Here is a 17260-nt window from a genome sequence, read left to right on the forward strand (position 1 = left end):
TACGCATCTCACAAAAATTTTAAAAAAATTACTCTTATATTTAAATATAATATTTATTTCTTCTTATCTGAAACTAACTTGGTTCTTTGAATGTGCACTTGTTTTCAAAATAGTTGGTAATCAATCCCCAGTAGTTAATAATTTAGCAATTCTAAGTGGTTAATAATACAAATCTGTATTCGCATTTTTGTGCATATTCAATTAACACCACAAACACGAAAAAAAAACCTCTTTTTTCCTTAAGTATTTATTGTTGAAAAATGAGGCCGGCTAATTAAGGCACTCGGTAAATATGTTTTTGTGGCTTGTGGAACACTTCGTGAAACCACAAAAAAAAAACCCCCACCCAAAAAAGTATTTTTGACTGATTTGCATTGAAATGAAAGAACAACAAAATACTCGTACATGCAGATCGTTTTTTTTTTATTGTTATTTTTTTCGTTGTTATTGTTATTGTTAAAACCATAAAGTCGTTCAACTCGTTTTCTTACTCTTGCAATTACATGAAAAGAATGTTTTTGTTAAGCGTTTGTTTTTTTTTTTGTTTTTGTTGCCGCCTATGATAACTGGCTACGTTTTACATTCTCTAAAAGGCCTTGAAGATATATGTGTGTGTGTGTATGTAGTATTTGCTAACAGCTAAGCGCTAAAAAACTCTCGTGAGCTGCACAATTCCGCAATAAATTCGAGTTCGCGTTCGAGTTTCTGATTCAGTCTCAGTTTAGATACCCGGCAATACTTTTAGCTTGACCTTGCGAGTCAATAAATCGATATAGTAGAATATTATTATTGTATTCAGATGACAAAGAAATTCAAAACAACTCGTATCACTTTGCTCAAAGTGCTATTCGATGGCGGTGGCTCATTGTTCTCTCCCCCCAATTGGGCATCCAGTTGAGCCTCCAATTCGGCGCCATATTTCACAATATACCACTCGGCGACAAAGTAGACGATGAGTGTAATGAAAGCGAACTTGATGTAGATTTTGAATATTTGCAGAACATTCAGATACAATTGATGCAACAACTCAGCGGCGTCCATGTTTGATGGGATAACGTGGCGTATGTGTAATCAACTTGTTTTAGCAAGCAATCAATTTGAATGTTGATCTGAAAATGGCAACAAAATTCGAGTCAAGTTGTTGTTGTTGTTGTTGTGTTGTGCTGTGGTTGCTGGCGGTGGCGGTGGCGGTGTTGTCTGTGTAGGGTCTCGACAAGCTGGCTAAAGATTGCGATTTGTGTAAATGAGGTCGCTTGAGGCGTCGCTTTGGAGTCGCTTGAATGCCTCTCTCACTTGTTGTTGTTGTTGTTGTTGCTTTGTTGCTTATGCAATTGTTGTGGTTGTTGCTGTTGTTGTTGTTGTGGCAGCAGCTGACAAAATTGTATTGATTGTGAATACCGTATTAGTTTAGTGTTGAAGATGCACAATTTGTTGTCGCTGTCGCTGTCGTGATGCTCGGCATCTCCTCTCTTTTTTTTATTGTCGCTTCATTTGCATTTTATAGTGTTGATGATCTTTCGATTTGATTTCGCTATTTCGGGCCTTTTACAATCTTTAATAATTGTTTGCTTACCGCATTCAGTTTTTCTCTCTTTCTCTCTCTCTCTCTCTCTCTCTCTCTATCTCAGTTTTTAGTATCTCTCACGTTGTCATTCGATCATTATAAGCGCACCTCAATTATGGTAATTTTGTAGAGTAGCTTTGCTCGTTTATTATTATTATGTTACTATTGGATTGGATTGGATTGTAGTCGCTTTTGAAGTTGTATTGTTTTGCTTTTCGATTTGATTTTGCTTTTATTTGCTCACCATGCCGAAAAAGCTTAATCAAAAAAGAAAGAGAGAGAGAAAAAAAAATATGTTTAGCGCATTTTAATTTGATTGAAAATTAATTTGTTTCGGACAAGCTATCTCTTATATGTTATCTCGATGAAGATAAATGATTTAGTAATAAAACCGTGATAGAAATAACGGGCTCAATAAACAAATTAGTAGATTGCGAAAATTATTGGATGTGAATCAAAACTGGAGCAAAGTCTGTAAGATGATATACTTTGTACAAATATGAAATGAGATTATCATAAAAGGTGCATTTTATAGAATATTTAAAACTCATTTATTGATGTGCCGTAATCATAATCAAGTGGTTAACGAACAGACCTAAATCCGAGCTCGAAATGCAGGTTTGCAATTTCGTTAAGCGGAGTTTAAAAACAGCTTCAAACTTTATATATTTTATACATGTATATTTTTAAATGTTCAGACCAAAAAAAAACGATCTTGGTTGCAATGCAAAACGGCGATAAAAACCAGAAACCAGTCTTAAAAATTGACAAAAGTGGATTGCCTTCATTGCGTTGGGGACTTGGAGGCTGTTATGCGTCTGAAGTCTGATCTCTGAAGTCTGATGGCAAATCGAATTCTTCCTGACTGTTCACAAAAACGTAAATGCTGAAGTTGAAGTGCTGCATAAATTAAGCTGCATCACACACGAGGCACAAAGAAGCATCTCAGCTAAATCTACTAAACTGTCAATTCATTTTTGCGACATTAAATGCAAGACGTGAAACTGAAACTCAAACTGATTGCCAAAACAGCTCTATAATAAGATTTGCAATAGATTCAGTATGATCAACTTTTTTTCATTTTATCTTTACTATTCACAAGATGTCAATTTAACTTTTGGCCTTATCCATGTTAGTCTTTACTTAAGCTTATCGTTGGCAATATATTTACCTCATTGTTGTCAGATCGTGTACATATTGATGAGTTTAGTGCAAATAAAACAACCACTAACAAAATTTGGCAATATTTTTGACGATAATTGGAATCTGTGCAAATGAGCTTTAGGCAAAGCCATATGTTCAACAGCTGATCTTCAAGCAGAGCTTTAAGATAAAACACGTTTATTTAACTTGTGAGAAAAAGAGACAACGATAGTGAGATGCGCACTAAGCAAAGCTGTCAGCTACAAAACTCAAAGTAAGCTGCCAGCAAAAGCTAAACAAAATAAAGTAGACGCCTAAAAGTATACATCAAAAATTATTTTTTAATTTTTATTTGTTGCAGGTACATGATTTTTATAATGAATTGATTTTGTGTAATGAGTTTTTAAATGGTAATCTGGAAATGATGCAACACACAAAAACAACTACAAAACAATTTGGATGTGTTCTCGAGAATTTCATTCATTGCTCATTCAATGGCCTCAATTATTTCATATTCTTCGTCTAAAGAATGATCATAATCAATGTTAAATTTATTTTTGATTTTACTTTTGTAATCTTTCAGCTCGTCGTCGTTTTCGAATTTATTCGTATTGTAACGGTGGCTTCCGCGTTGCTTGCTTTTGTAGTTGTTCTTGCTGTTGCTGTTACTTGCTGTGTGCCTAGGAGGAGAGTTAACTATGCTACTAGTATTTTGATAATTGTTGGGTCTGCTAGTTCTATTTCTATCGGTGTGCTTACGACTATTGCTGCTGCTACTATTTTTACTACTTTCATATTTACTATCTACTTTACTAAAATTATTTTGTTGCTGTTGCTGCTGCTGTGATGATGAGTACGACGATTGAGTATTTGATTGGAATCTCAAACTGCCTCTAAAACTATTTTTGGTCATTTTATTGTAGTTTGTTGGTGCGGTGTCATCTACGATTCTGTTGCTAGTGTGCTTGCTTGTGTCTATGTTATTGTTGTTGTTGTTGCTGCTGCTTCTATTTTGTGACAGAAACTGTCGCTGTCTGCCTCCTCGTTGCCGACTCACTGCGTCCGCTTTTGTTTTTGTTGTTGTTTGTGCTTTCTCAATTGCCATTTTATACTCATCATCAGCCTTATATCATACGTCCTGCTGTTGCTGCTGATTGCGCTCTGGTATACGGTACAGTTCATCGTTATTCTGATACAATTGCTCAGAGCTGGCGCAGTTCACATTCGACCACCAATCGCAGACGCGCACAGCTTGATTGAAGACGGTTCCATTGGGGCAGAGGAAGGAGTATTGATGTCCAGAGTGCAAGCACCAATGCCAGACCTTTGATCACGATAGAAATAACGATTAAAATGTAATCGATAAATTTAGAATCGAAATGTTTACATGCGAAGTTTATAAGAATATAATATTTCTATTAAGTAATTATGTATAAACATAAATTGCGATTTCTATATAATATAAGATTAATACCATTAATATTGAATATTAAATTAATTTAAAACTACTTCAGCTACTTTTCAAGTGCCACTTTTTGAGCGATGCAAAAATTTGCCATTCACAATATTCGGTCGCGCTCAAACTATAAATACCATAGCTTTCAGCGTTCGCAAAATTTGGTCACATTACTTTATTTTTTGGCAAGCCAAGCCAGTTTTTTTTTTTCAAAAGTTCAATTTGTAAAGTGTTTTTCTGAAGTGTTATTTAATCGAATAGTTTACTAATTAACTCACCTGACAACGCGTCTCTGTATCCGCATAGTATCCTGGCTGTCGTCCTTGGCAGTTGAAGGATAATCCTTGCGGAACTGCATCATACGCTGGATAATCCTCACCAGCTATATAACCATCAATTTGCTGCAAGAGATGATGATGACACAATGTGAATACTCGTATTATGTTATTCTTAGTTATGCATAATTCAGTGTGAGAATGTGAATTATCTCATTGAGTGCAAGTACGGTGACCTTAGTTGTGCTTCGGTGTGACGATTTTCGGTGATGATTGCCCAAGTCATTCACATTTAAATCATGGCAAAAGTCTAAACAATAACAAATTACGAGCCCAAAACAATTGCTTTTGCAAATTTAGTGCATACACACAGTACACACAGCAACAACTAAAAATTTAAAATGCAAATGCATCAACCGAAAAAAGCTGTCGAAAAGCCACAAAAAAAAAAATGAGTAGAGATCAACAAAAGAATCAGACTCAATGAGTGTTGCAACAAAAACTGCATTAAGTATGTGAGTGTGTGTGTGTCTGTGTGACAATAAAGCCAGACTTTAACAACAAACAACAACTGTCAATCTCATGCGTATGAAACCATGAAAGGCGATACTGCAACAAAGCGTGGCAAAGTTGTAACCTCATAATGGAACTATGAGTACTTTGAGTATTCCCATGTCTGATATTCGACAGCAGCTATGCAATTTGTTCTGCTGTATTCTGCATGTCGGAATATTAAAGTAAGTGAATATTGTTTTTATTTACAAAGTTAGTTAGATAGACAATATTGAATTTAACAAGTAAGAAAGTCGAGTGTGCTCAACTGTGAAATATCCGTTACCCATCTTCAATAAAACCATATTCTACCAATATACTAAAAATATACAGCAAAAATACTCAACTATACCGAAGGCGTTGGTATATTGATATGGTACTGTATTCAAAATATACCATAGAATGCGTATATAACATAAAGTAGAATCAAGAAAGCTTTAGCTAGAAGTGTGAACACAAATTTTTGATTATTACTATTCTCATAATTATTAAGTTAATTTTAAAATTTCTAAATTAATTACTTTTTTTTAAATTTGTTCTAAAATTTCTCAAGTATCTAAAAAAAGAATATTAATATTATTTGAAAATGTTGATGATTTTTTTTTATTTACACTTAAATATTTCACAAAGTTAGAAAAATGAAAATATTGTTAGTCCGAATTATTATTATTTTGTGTTGCTGATGAACAATATATGTATATATGTAGTTTCAATTAATATTTTTTTATTTTTGCTGATTAACAATCTATACTGATTGATTAATGTATCAAATATACTTTATTTTCCTATTTTCAATGAGACCAGATTATAATAGATTTGAGGTTAATATTAGACTTATCGGTGCCAATTGATTAAAATGAGAGAAATTTTGATTTGTAATTTAGTCTAGAGCCCTAGAATTAAGTTCTAAGGTATACAGAAAATTAAGAAGAGAAATATTTTACTACGTTAGTTAATCTTTGAGACCTATTTGTTAACTTTACATTGTTTGTATATAGCACATTGAATTGCAGTTGCATCCTCAGTTAGTTTTCTTTACGACGCTGCTCAGAAAATGGCACGCTAATAACTTTTACAGTATAACAATAGCTCGCTAAGCGAATTGGCACAGTCTTCTCTGTCCCTTTCTCTCTCTCTCTCTCTCTCTTTCTGTAGCCTTCGCCCTCTTTATAGTCTGCAGTTTACTAGGTATATGGAGGGGGCTCTTTAAAGATCAGACAATGATGAAGACTCCTCCGACTCCGACTAACAAATCTGCCAATTTTTCTTTATTTTAAGTCAGTGTCTGTGTTTTTGTTTTCGTTGTTGTTGCTGTTGTTGTTGTCTAAAGCAGGGCACCAAGGCTAATTGATAAAAGACAACAACAACAACTACAACAAAAGCCAAAAGCAAAGAAAAGAAGAGCTTAAAGTGGCAGTAAACGAACGCAATAGAAAACAAAGCAAAGCAGAAGAAGAAAAACAAACGATGACGACACTTGAAGCAAACGGTGAATGGGGCATAGGGCATGGGAACAATCGACGGGGGAGGAGTTTGGAATCGGATCGAGTTCGGAATCGGATCGGGTCGCTTATGGCTCTGCTCTGTAGTGTAGTGTAGTGTAGTGTAGTGTTGCACGGACGTGAGAAGATGTCTAACACTTTGCAGACAGGTTGACGTCGCACTTGCAAAACAACAACGAACAAAACAAAAAAAAAAGCGAAGAAGATTTTTGTTGTTGGTCTATTTTTCTTTTGTAAGCTGCAACTGCAATTGCATTGTTGTTTTTTTTTGCTGGCTGTGCAACTTTGCGTGGGAGTTTTGCTGCTGCTTGCTTGTTGTAGATCACTATCACCGAGGGAGAGAGACAAATGGTGTGCGCAATCTTTTACACACAAAACTTGGCTGCAATGACAAATTTGTTGGCGCATCGAGCTAATAAAGCTATCAAATTCTGGCTTGCATAAATAATTGATTCCCAGCACAATATTCCGACGATAAATGACAGCGCAGCAATAAAATGTATAGATCGAAATCGAAAGAGCAAAACATCATCATCATCAGCATCATCATCATGATCATCATCATCATTATCAGCAGGTCAAATGCTGTACAAAGTTACCAACTGCCCATCACCCACAACTTACCCCATTGACACAGTTCCCCGCCAGCAGCAGACCGAGCACGACAACAAACACGATGGATATGCTGGAGCTGAAGCTAAAGTTGAAGCGGTTGCTGTTGCTGCTGTTGCTGGTTGCTGCTAAATGAAGATGCTGCTGCCTGCAACATTTCTGTTGTTGTTGCTGTGGTGATTTGTTTGCTGCTGTTGTTGTTGTGGCTGCCATAATGTCTGTGATTTCGGGATTACGGCGTATATATAGATTAAATGTAATTTTGTATTTGTTTCGTTGTTTGCTATCTAAAAATACAAGAGTGGGAGAGCGAAAGAGAGAGAGAAACGGTTTTAGCCAAATTGGGTTTCAATGGATGCGCTGTGTTCACTTAGCATTTTTAGAAAGGAAAAATTGGGAATTGCATTTTGGCTTGGCAGAAGCGCAATGCAAAGCCGTGTAATTATTAAAGTTTTATAGTTTTTTTTTATCTATGCATAATGGATGCCACAATTGGTAATTGGTATTTGTGGTTTCTGTAGTTTCTGTTGTAACTGAAATTCACTTCTTCACTACAGTTTGTTGTTATTGTTCATAATTTGTTCTGTGATTATTTTGGATTACGTTAAATTTATTATTCAGTAGTTTTTATTATTATGACAGCAAAATCAAATTATTTAGATTCTTTTAGGAATATAAAGAAGACAAAAAATGTTCTAAGAGTATTTATATTACATGAAGATAAGTAGATTTCAAACATCTTTCAATCAAAATTATTGGAACAATTTTGATATTTTTTAAATTCAGTATTTTTAACAATTTTGGTATTCTTTTAAAAACTTAAAGTATTTACTATCCTTCTGTATACTTTTATTTCTTAGTATTTTTAGAAATTTAAAAATTCCTTTTCAAATTTTTTAATTATTTTGTATTTATATATAGCAATTTTGCATTTTTTTAAACCTTTAAATTATTTGGAAATCTTTAGTATTCTCATAAATTATTTAGTTATTTTTTAGCAATTTTAGTATTCTTTTTAGTATTTTTAAACAATTTTAGCATTCTTTTGTCTACTTTTTAATGCAATTTTTTTCTTCTAGGAACAATAATTTGATTCTTATCCGTTTTTGCAACATTTTTTATCAATATTGTTTATTAGAAAATATATTGTTTAATAATTTAAATACTCTTTTTGATCCTTTCAATTAAAGTCTTGAATTTTTGTAGGTAGACGATTTTATCAAAATAGCTTCTTTGAAAATATATTTCCTGTTTTTTTTTTATTCGTTTATTATATTTTTAAATATTATTTTGATGAATTATAAACAATTTTAAAACAAATTATTTCGTTTGATAGTTTTTCAATAAACTTTGATTTTAACATTTTTTTATTTTAAAAGTTTAACCAGCTTTTTTTATCTTTAAATTGCTGTCTATTATTGTCTTGTATCCTTTAGAAAACAATTTTATGTTTTGAATAAATTGCTTGTTTTTGCTTTAACATTGTATCTTTCTCTATTCCTTGAAATACACGATCTCTGAATTATTATTCAAAATGATGCCACGCACTTCAACCGCACTTAAAATGATTCAATAACGTATTCGATTTGATTACATTACGCTGTTGGGACGCGTTGCGAGCTGCACGTGGTGCCGCGTTTGAAGTTGATGCAAAAGTTAGAAAAAATTTCGCATCAATTTTAGTTTTATACTCGAAAGCAGGTCGCTTGGCGCCCGCTGTTGGACGCTGTGTTGCTGTGTCGGTTAGGGGCCAATAGAAGAGCAAGCTTCACACAAAATGCACAGCGTCATCGTCGAGTTAGAGCCAAAGCCAAAGCCAGAGACAGAGCAAGAGCCAAAGCCAAAGCAATTGCCAAAGAGCAAGCTCATCGGCATCGGCATCGTCATCGTCATCGTGTGAGAGGCAGCCGAAACAGAAATTAAATCATCGGTTTACGGTATTTTGGTATTCGGTATTCGGCTCTTCGTTTCGTTTCGTTTTTCGAGTCAACTCTCAACTCTCTAAATAAGCATTTGTCGCCTTAGAAGATGAAGATGGGACAGCTTCGCATTATTGCAGCATTGTTTGTCTGCTTGCCTGCTGTTTTTATTTTCCTTTCGGCTTTTGTTTGTTTATGTTTTTGGCACATTTTTCTTGTGTTGCATAGACACACTTAAAATTAGTGCAAATTTTCAACTATTGATGGAGGCAAACAAAAGACTTAGGCAACGAACTTGATGGCGTTTTAAGCATGTAACTGCATTTAATGGCCACACTTTGTTGGCAATTATGCATGTGATTATTGATTATGAGTAAGTGAGAGTGTTGGCAAATATTTTGGTGTTTTTTCGCAAATTAAGAAAGGCAGTTTATAAGCTAGGAATTTCATTCTAATTTATGAAAAATAAGATTAAATTAAAGTGGAAAGAGAAGATTTAATTCGGATTCATGAAAAATATATAAGTTAATATGAAATTAAAGTTAAAGTTTCAAATCTATGAAGTTATCTAATTTATGAAAAAATAATTAAGATAAATAAATTAAAGTTAAAGCTAATGATTTAATACTAATTTATGAGAAGTAAAGCGCTTAAATTGAAATGAAGTTAAAACTGAAAATGTTATTAAAATGTATACAAAATAAATAAGTAAAGTAAGTTAAAAGCTAACGATTTATAAAATTATATAATTTAATAAAAAAATTAAGTTAAAAAAATTTAAGTTAAAACGGAGAATTGAAATTAAATTTAAGAAAAACAAGTAAGAAAGCAACAGTCAAATGTGCATATTATACAAATATACTGAAAATATACTGTAAAATACTATAATATATCGAAGAAAGCTGCAGTCGAGTGTACATAATATTTAAAAATGCTAAAAATATACCATGAAATACTAAAATATATCGAAGACTTTATTTGGTTACTGAAATAGTACTACATTAAAAATATACCATTATACTCAATATAGCAGATCGTCCCAATTGCAGTCGGCATTTTTTTTACATACCACAGAAATACTAAAATATATCGAAGACTTTATTTGGTATACTGAAATAGTACTACCTTCAAAGTATACCATATACATATAAATAGACAATATACCAGATTGTCCCTATTACAGTAAGTGTTTTTTGCCATACAAAAATATTTCTTAAATAACTTCTAGCGTGTATAGAAATATGTTAAATTTAAATTGAAGTCTGTTTTGATGACCAGCCGGATGCTGTTTTGAATTGCGCAAATCCCTAGCTGTAAATTTCCATTATGAATGAGCATAAATTAAACTAATTAAAATCAAATGCAGCAATAAATTTGCGGCAGGCATTCGCTCTAGAATTGATGCTGCTGCCAGCTTCAGCTTCAGTTTCAGCTTCAGCCGCTCACTTTCAAGATGTGCAGTGGCAATCCGGTTGAAGCAATCGAGTAGCAAGCAATGCTGCAGACTTTAGCTGGCTGGCTTTCAATGCGCTTCAGTTTGAATACTTTTCAATGAGCGGAGGCTAAAGCTTGGGACTCAAGCTGAGACTTTGGCTGGCCTGAGACAGCAACTGATTCTGGTTCACCTTCGAGAAAAGCATTGCAGCCGCAAGTACAACAACAATAACAATAACAACAACAACTATAACATCCAAAAAGTTTAGCAATGCAACAACGACTGCAACTAGCTTCTGTTAATTCAGTTTTTTTTTTTCCATCAGTTATTTCTATTTTATTATTATTATTTTCTGTTTTGATCTGTGAGAAATTCCCTTAATCAGCGCAATTGCAACAAGAGAAGTCTAAATAAGTTGAGACTGCAAAGCTAAAAATGGTAGAGTAACTCAAGACTGGCTCTCAGACTCTTTGGCAGACTTTACAGACTTTGCAGACTTGCGTTGGCATTTCATAATTGATCTTAACTGAGCCGGACTGATGTGATGTGTAATTAATATGGCTGAAGAGCCCAACTTGTAGCTTATACCTCACTTATGCCATGTCTTGTGGCCATATTTTATACATGTACTTTGGCGCATTATTCACACGCTACTTTGGATTATTTTCAATTCGATCCGCTGCTGTGAGTATCGACTTGCCCTTGAATGTGGTCGGACACCAACTTGTGCCGTCGTCGTCGTCGTCGTCTTCTTCGTCCATCTGATTTAGCAGGCACAGCGACGCATTAACCTTGACTTTTACTTATGAGAAGCTCCATCAGCCAGCAGCCAACAGCCATTAGCTTTATTTTCTTTGTCGCTTCGCTCGCTCGGAAATTCAACTTAAATACGTGACGAAAACAATGATAAAGTAATTATCAAAGTATAGCATTAAGCTCACTTGACTTCACTTCTGTTGTGCTGTCATCTTTTTTGACACTGTCGCTTTATTCTGCTGTCCATTCCAAGTGTCGTTTTCCATTGTCTCTATTTTGTAATTTTTGAGAATGTCTCTAATTTAGTTAATTTGGGTTGTAAATTTCCCAGTTCTGCAGTAAAAGTGCTTCCTATGCTTTAATGTCGTCTTCATCATATTGTGACCTCTAAGTTGTTAATTTCCTTTTGATACTCGCTACTCATAGTGTAAAAGGGTATTATAGCTTTGTGTATACAGCAAATTTGGTTGTATTCACATAAAAGCCTTAGAAGCTACTCAAGAAGCTGTGAGCTCAGGATATTTCTAAAATATTGATATAAAAAACAAAGTATTTGGTATATTGTGGTATATTTTCAGTATATTAAGTATGTATAATTAAGTTTTTATTAAATACATATATTTATATGATTTTGGTATATTGCGTACTCTTTGGTATATTTTGCATTTAGAGGTATATCGATCCACCAAGTATAGATGTCAGTATATTTGAGTATTTTGTCGGTATATTATTTTTTGTATATTTTAAGAACAACTACGCAATATAGTATTCGGTATAATAAATATTATGTTATATTATGTAAACTTTGGTATTTTTTAGTATAGTGGTATATCGATATACCAAATAAAACGTTTAGTACATTTACTACCTTTTCGATATATTAATATGTTATATTTTGAGCACAACTCCAGAATATATCCTTCGGTATATTATTTTAGTATATTTTAATAATAATACCACACAGAAAATCCTTAGCGGGTATCTCATAGTCATAGCATACCCGACTGCAGCTTTTTAGCTTGTTTATAGTTAACAATTTTTATTCATCACTTTGATGATGCAACTGGCCAAGACTTTAATTCATGAGCTCCTCTTGGACAACAAAAACTGCTCCTAAACAGACCGCAACTTGATAAACGCATTTCGGCAGCCGTTTTGAGTTCTCATTGTTTTCGTGGCTGCTCCTTGCTTGAATGTTGCACAAAACGTTAATAGAATGCAGCAGCAGCTGCAGTTAGTTGATTATTGTGCAAATAAAAGTTCTAATGATGATTTCGGCAACAACAATGCAATTATGCAAAGCAAGAAGGGAAGGACAGGGAAGGTAATTAAAGTCATCAGACGAAAACACAAAAGCAACAACAACAAAGAATTTGAAATTATCATACAGTTGCAATCAAGAAACCAACTAAGTATGGCATGCTAAATAACCGGAAAGAACATCCTATGGACTCACAACTACATCCGTTAAGTTGAGTTGAGTTGAGTTGGGAGCATCATCATCATCATCAGTAAGATCATCAAGATTCCAAGCAGACATTTGCGCAACGCTGCCCAAAACCCTAAAACCAAAATCAAAGCAAATATCATACATCATCGCGAAAAGGTTTTTCTATTATATCGGATCGCAGTGTTTTGCTCTCTTCAATTCAAATTGTAGCAAATTGTCGAAGTTTTGTAATCAAACTCGAACTATTTTTTTCGCCTTCTTCTTCTTCTTCTTCTTTGCTGCTTTTCGGCCCAGTAATTTCACACATGCTGACTTTTCGGATAGCTTTACCATATCATTGTCTTTTCATTTTACTCTGAATCTGGGATACTTTTGCCAGCTTTAGCCAATTTTCATCCATTTCAAAACTGAATTCAATGCATTTTAATTGTATGTAATTTGTGTGTTGAACTTTTGCAAAACTAATTTGTCACATTTTTGTTTGTGAAGATTTGGCGAAATCAACAAATTGAAATATCGAAAGTCAGACATAATTCAGGTCGTTCATTGAATTATAGTCATTAGTCGAAGTGACTCTGAAGCGATGACAAATAACAAATTCAAGTGGGGCATTTCTTCAGTTGACGCTTTAAGAGATGTCACAAAAATTTAGTGAATTGAAATAATTATAAATTCATTCAATTCAATTGATTAAAAGGTACATTTTTATTTATTTACCTAATATTAAAGTTAACCTTTTTGCTATTAAACTTGTTCTTTTTTATTTTGTTGTTTATTAAGTTGAATTAAAACAAAAAATATCAAGTCTCAAAATTGAAAAACAGACTATGTTGTTGTTGTATGGCAATTATGCAATGTGTGTGTGTGAATGAGGGATTCCAAACGTGCAATATTCTAGAAAATACTAGCATGAATTTTAGTTACAATATAATCACGGATGTGGTATATGTATCGATATTTGCCAAGGTCAAGGCAGTCACACTGCCACTAACACATTTTTACTACACACATACAAATGCATATATGTATGTATTTCTGTTTTCAATTCTGTCTGTAATTGATGTTAAAAATAAATTACATTATATGTACTGCCAATTTGAAAAGTTTTATGTTTTTAAACTTTTTCTTCACAATGTTGGTTTTAAATTTAAATTATGTATTTATATTTTTACATATATATGTATGTCTGCTATAATTTAATTCCAGAATCTGTCAGTAATAAATGTTCGAAATAAATAAATTTTTCAATATTTTAAGCTCAAGAAATGAATCATAAGCTGCAACTACTTGAAATCGAGCAGTCAAGAAAAATGTCATAAAAATTGATTGAATGAATTTTGATGCCTGCGGCAACAAAAATATAACCAACAACAACAACAAGGCAGGCATTCAATAATAACGGCAACAATAACAACAAATATTCTGTGAATGGCAGATTCATCGAAAATTGTGAGAAGGCCAAAAGTGGCCAGACAGAAGAAGAAGAGGAAGCTACAGCTAACAAGTCGATTCGATGAAAAACAAAACAAAAATGCAACAAAGACCCGCAGTAAAAATAGTTGGACAAGTACAAATGATAATCATGACGCGTTAGCAATGACGATGATAGACAATTGCTTTCGGCGAAATTTAACACAAAATGCCAGCCGAAAATGAAAAAAACAATCATATTGCAGCACAAATTGAAACCGACTTTGTCTGTATTGAAAATGCCAGTGGAAGAATCGATTGGGTTAACCAGTAGAGGAGTGGAGAGGGGGGGGCAATACAATATTATGTATAAAAAAGCATTACGAGTAATAGAAACTATAACGAGGCGCGAACAGGGTCAAAGCAAAACCGTTTGGACAGCTTTGAGTGCGAGTTAAAGTCCGAGTTGAAGTTGGAGTTCGCAGCTCTTGTCGCTTGTCTTGGCCAAGAAAAACAACGACAACAACAGCAGCTGGCTTAAAGATGATGCTGCATCAACAGAAGCTGCAGTTGTTGTTGAACTCGATATGTTTGGCATACATTTAAAGTTTGGTTTATTTTAATTCTGCAACTTTTGTTGCAATTAATTAGTGCAATTTAAGGCAAGGTCAGCCAGAAGAAACTATGGAAGACCTGAGAGAGACCTTTACAAATCAGCCTAGTCATATGTGACCCACTTTGGTTATGCTTCCATTGCGAGGTTATGACTTTGGCAACTCTCATTGAAGATGTAACTGCAAATTACGAGTATTTGTATTTGCTTTTGCTGTGATTACTTTTTCGATTGTATTGAAATAAATCTACATTTTTCTCATGGCATTACATTGATTATTGAATATGACATTAATATTTATTTATGTTATTTTTCGGGGACTTTTGTAAATGTTTTGCAATGCCAATAGTTGTTTGTTGTTTTGCTAAATTTTAACAATTGTAATGAGAAGCTTGACAAAGGTTAAATATTTATAATGCTTTGCTTATATGGAATGCTATAAAATTATCATAAGAAAGAAGTGTATAAAAAAAGTCCTAGCTATAATGTCCTTAATTATTTTACCTATACAAGTAAGACATCTTATATTTATCTTTATAACGTAAATAAGTCTACACAGTTTTATATCTTGACAATGCAAAATACCAAGTTTGATGCTTACCATAAAAGTACCCAAGTTTGAAAAGCTTTGGTCAAAGTGTTGGTTTCAAGCTCGACTATAAGCTTTTGCTATAATTTTTTTATTGTAACTCTATTTATAGGAGTAACAAATTCAAATATAGATAAGTTAATAAATTAAATAAGCTAACAAATAAAATATATAAAATTTAATAATAACCATGTTGTATAAATTAAATGTATTTTTTGCTTTTAATGTTTTTTTTCTATATTTGATACCACTTTCATTAAAGCTGAATAGCAATTAATGGGTTCAGTGGTCAATTGAGTTGAGTATATTGAAAATGTATTTTAGCTGTAAAAAACTCACATTCTCTTGCATTATATCACCGCATTTTATTCCCTTATCAGTTGACACCTCAATAGAAGTGACTATTTTTGTAAGTTGTGCGTGTGTTGAAGTGTGTTTGCTTTACTCAAATTAAAAATTCACAGCTTTTGATGAAATAAACACTAAGAAATAAATAATAAATTCAACTGTAATCGCATAACAACTGATCTCAGTCAGTATTTTATAAAGACAAGTAAAGGGTAAAAGGGAAGGTACGTTTATAGATATTTTTATATGTTTAGCAACTGCAGCTTTAACAAATTATTGTGTTATTGTCAATCTTGAATTGTTGCACAGTCTGGCAACGCTGAGCACATTTATTGCTGGCCAATCGACTGAAGAATGCAAACTTAGCTATTAAAATATGTGAAAGTGTTGGAATCAATAACTGACGCACACAAAATAACTGTTTGATTGACAGCTTGTTAGACCAATTGCAACACAGTCATTGCCCATTTTCCTTTGCCTTTCCCTTTTCTATGCTCACTCTCAAAACTCCTCGATGCATTGAAACCACTCAAACCACTTGCACCCCCGAAGTCTGATTGTGACTCTGTTCAATGTCACATTTTGCATGATTTTGTTGACAGAAGTTTGCTGACTGCTGACATGTGGTCCCAATGTGGAAGGGTGGAGCAGTGGAGCGGAGGAGCACTGTCCGAGAGAGGGACAGACGGTACACTTGATGGCCGTTTAAATTACGAAATCATGCATGTGAATGACAGATTCCAGAATAGCCCTTCCACTACAAAAGGACCAGGCAAAAGGGTTGTAGTCTGGTTTTGAAATTATAGCACATTTACGTTTTGTAATTAGATCCCATACACCCATACACGTTTCTACAAGTGTGTGCGTTGTTTTTGTTGTTGTTTGGCTCAGTTTTGAGAGTTGCCTTGCAACACCGCAATGTGTTGACATCTGCACAGCTTAATGCACTTTTGCTGAGGACAAGTGCAACAATCAACTGCTGATTGACTCGAAGCAAGTGTTTGCGGCTGTCTGTCTGCTTGTCTAAGTGTTTGAGATATAATCACTCAAATCGAATGTGGAGAATTCTTCCCCATAGCAATCAGCTTTTGAATGCATTGGCTTAGACTTCGCAAATAAAAATTAAACCGATAACCGATGATAAATTCAATTCAATAAAGAAAAACTTAAAACGATTTTCAAACAGCTTCAATTTAATCAGGAAAATACAGGCGACTTTTCAAATTCAACTAATTCACATATTACCTATGAAATGCTGTTATTGGCAATTGCCGAGCAATTGCTGCAAAATGTATGTGCACAATTTCTGTTGTTGTTGTCAGCCACAAATAAAATGGCAAAGTGGTTTTTAGCTTTTGTGTTTTTGTGGCTGTGGTTGTTGTCGTTGTTGTTGTTGCTGTTGGCAGTGGTTGTTGTCGTTGCTGTGTCCGCTGCTGTGCTGATCATCATCATTGTTATGGTTGTTGACAGTGCTTAACTCAGTTCAATAGCTTTGATTTGCATAATATGGCAACGCCATGCAACAATTTCCTGTCGTCGGCCGCTTTACAAACATCAGCATCGACATCACATGGAACAACATAGAATCCCGCATTCATTTTACTATTTTTGAAGCATATGAAAAAGCGAGTGAACT

General features: G+C 33.8%; 2 protein-coding genes across 2 annotated transcripts; both read right to left on the minus strand.

Moving 5' to 3' along the window:
- Positions 1-482: 482 nt before the first annotated feature.
- Positions 483-2875, minus strand: LOC133843354 (uncharacterized). The gene is made up of 2 exons (XM_062276862.1): positions 2736-2875; positions 483-1821 (listed from the first exon to the last, which is right to left on the minus strand). Exon 2 carries the CDS (start codon positions 1039-1041, stop codon positions 796-798), a length of 246 nt encoding a protein of 81 aa, XP_062132846.1. The 5' UTR covers positions 1042-1821; positions 2736-2875; the 3' UTR covers positions 483-795.
- A 172-nt stretch (positions 2876-3047) lies between these two features.
- LOC133843722 (uncharacterized) lies at positions 3048-7698 on the minus strand. The gene is made up of 3 exons (XM_062277376.1): positions 7117-7698; positions 4442-4564; positions 3048-4031 (listed from the first exon to the last, which is right to left on the minus strand). Exons 1-3 carry the CDS (start codon positions 7315-7317, stop codon positions 3837-3839), a joined length of 519 nt encoding a protein of 172 aa, XP_062133360.1. The 5' UTR covers positions 7318-7698; the 3' UTR covers positions 3048-3836.
- Positions 7699-17260: the final 9562 nt, after the last annotated feature.

This window comes from Drosophila sulfurigaster, chromosome 3 (genome assembly GCF_023558435.1).
Source record: "Drosophila sulfurigaster albostrigata strain 15112-1811.04 chromosome 3, ASM2355843v2, whole genome shotgun sequence".
NCBI lineage: Eukaryota > Metazoa > Arthropoda > Insecta > Diptera > Drosophilidae > Drosophila > Drosophila sulfurigaster.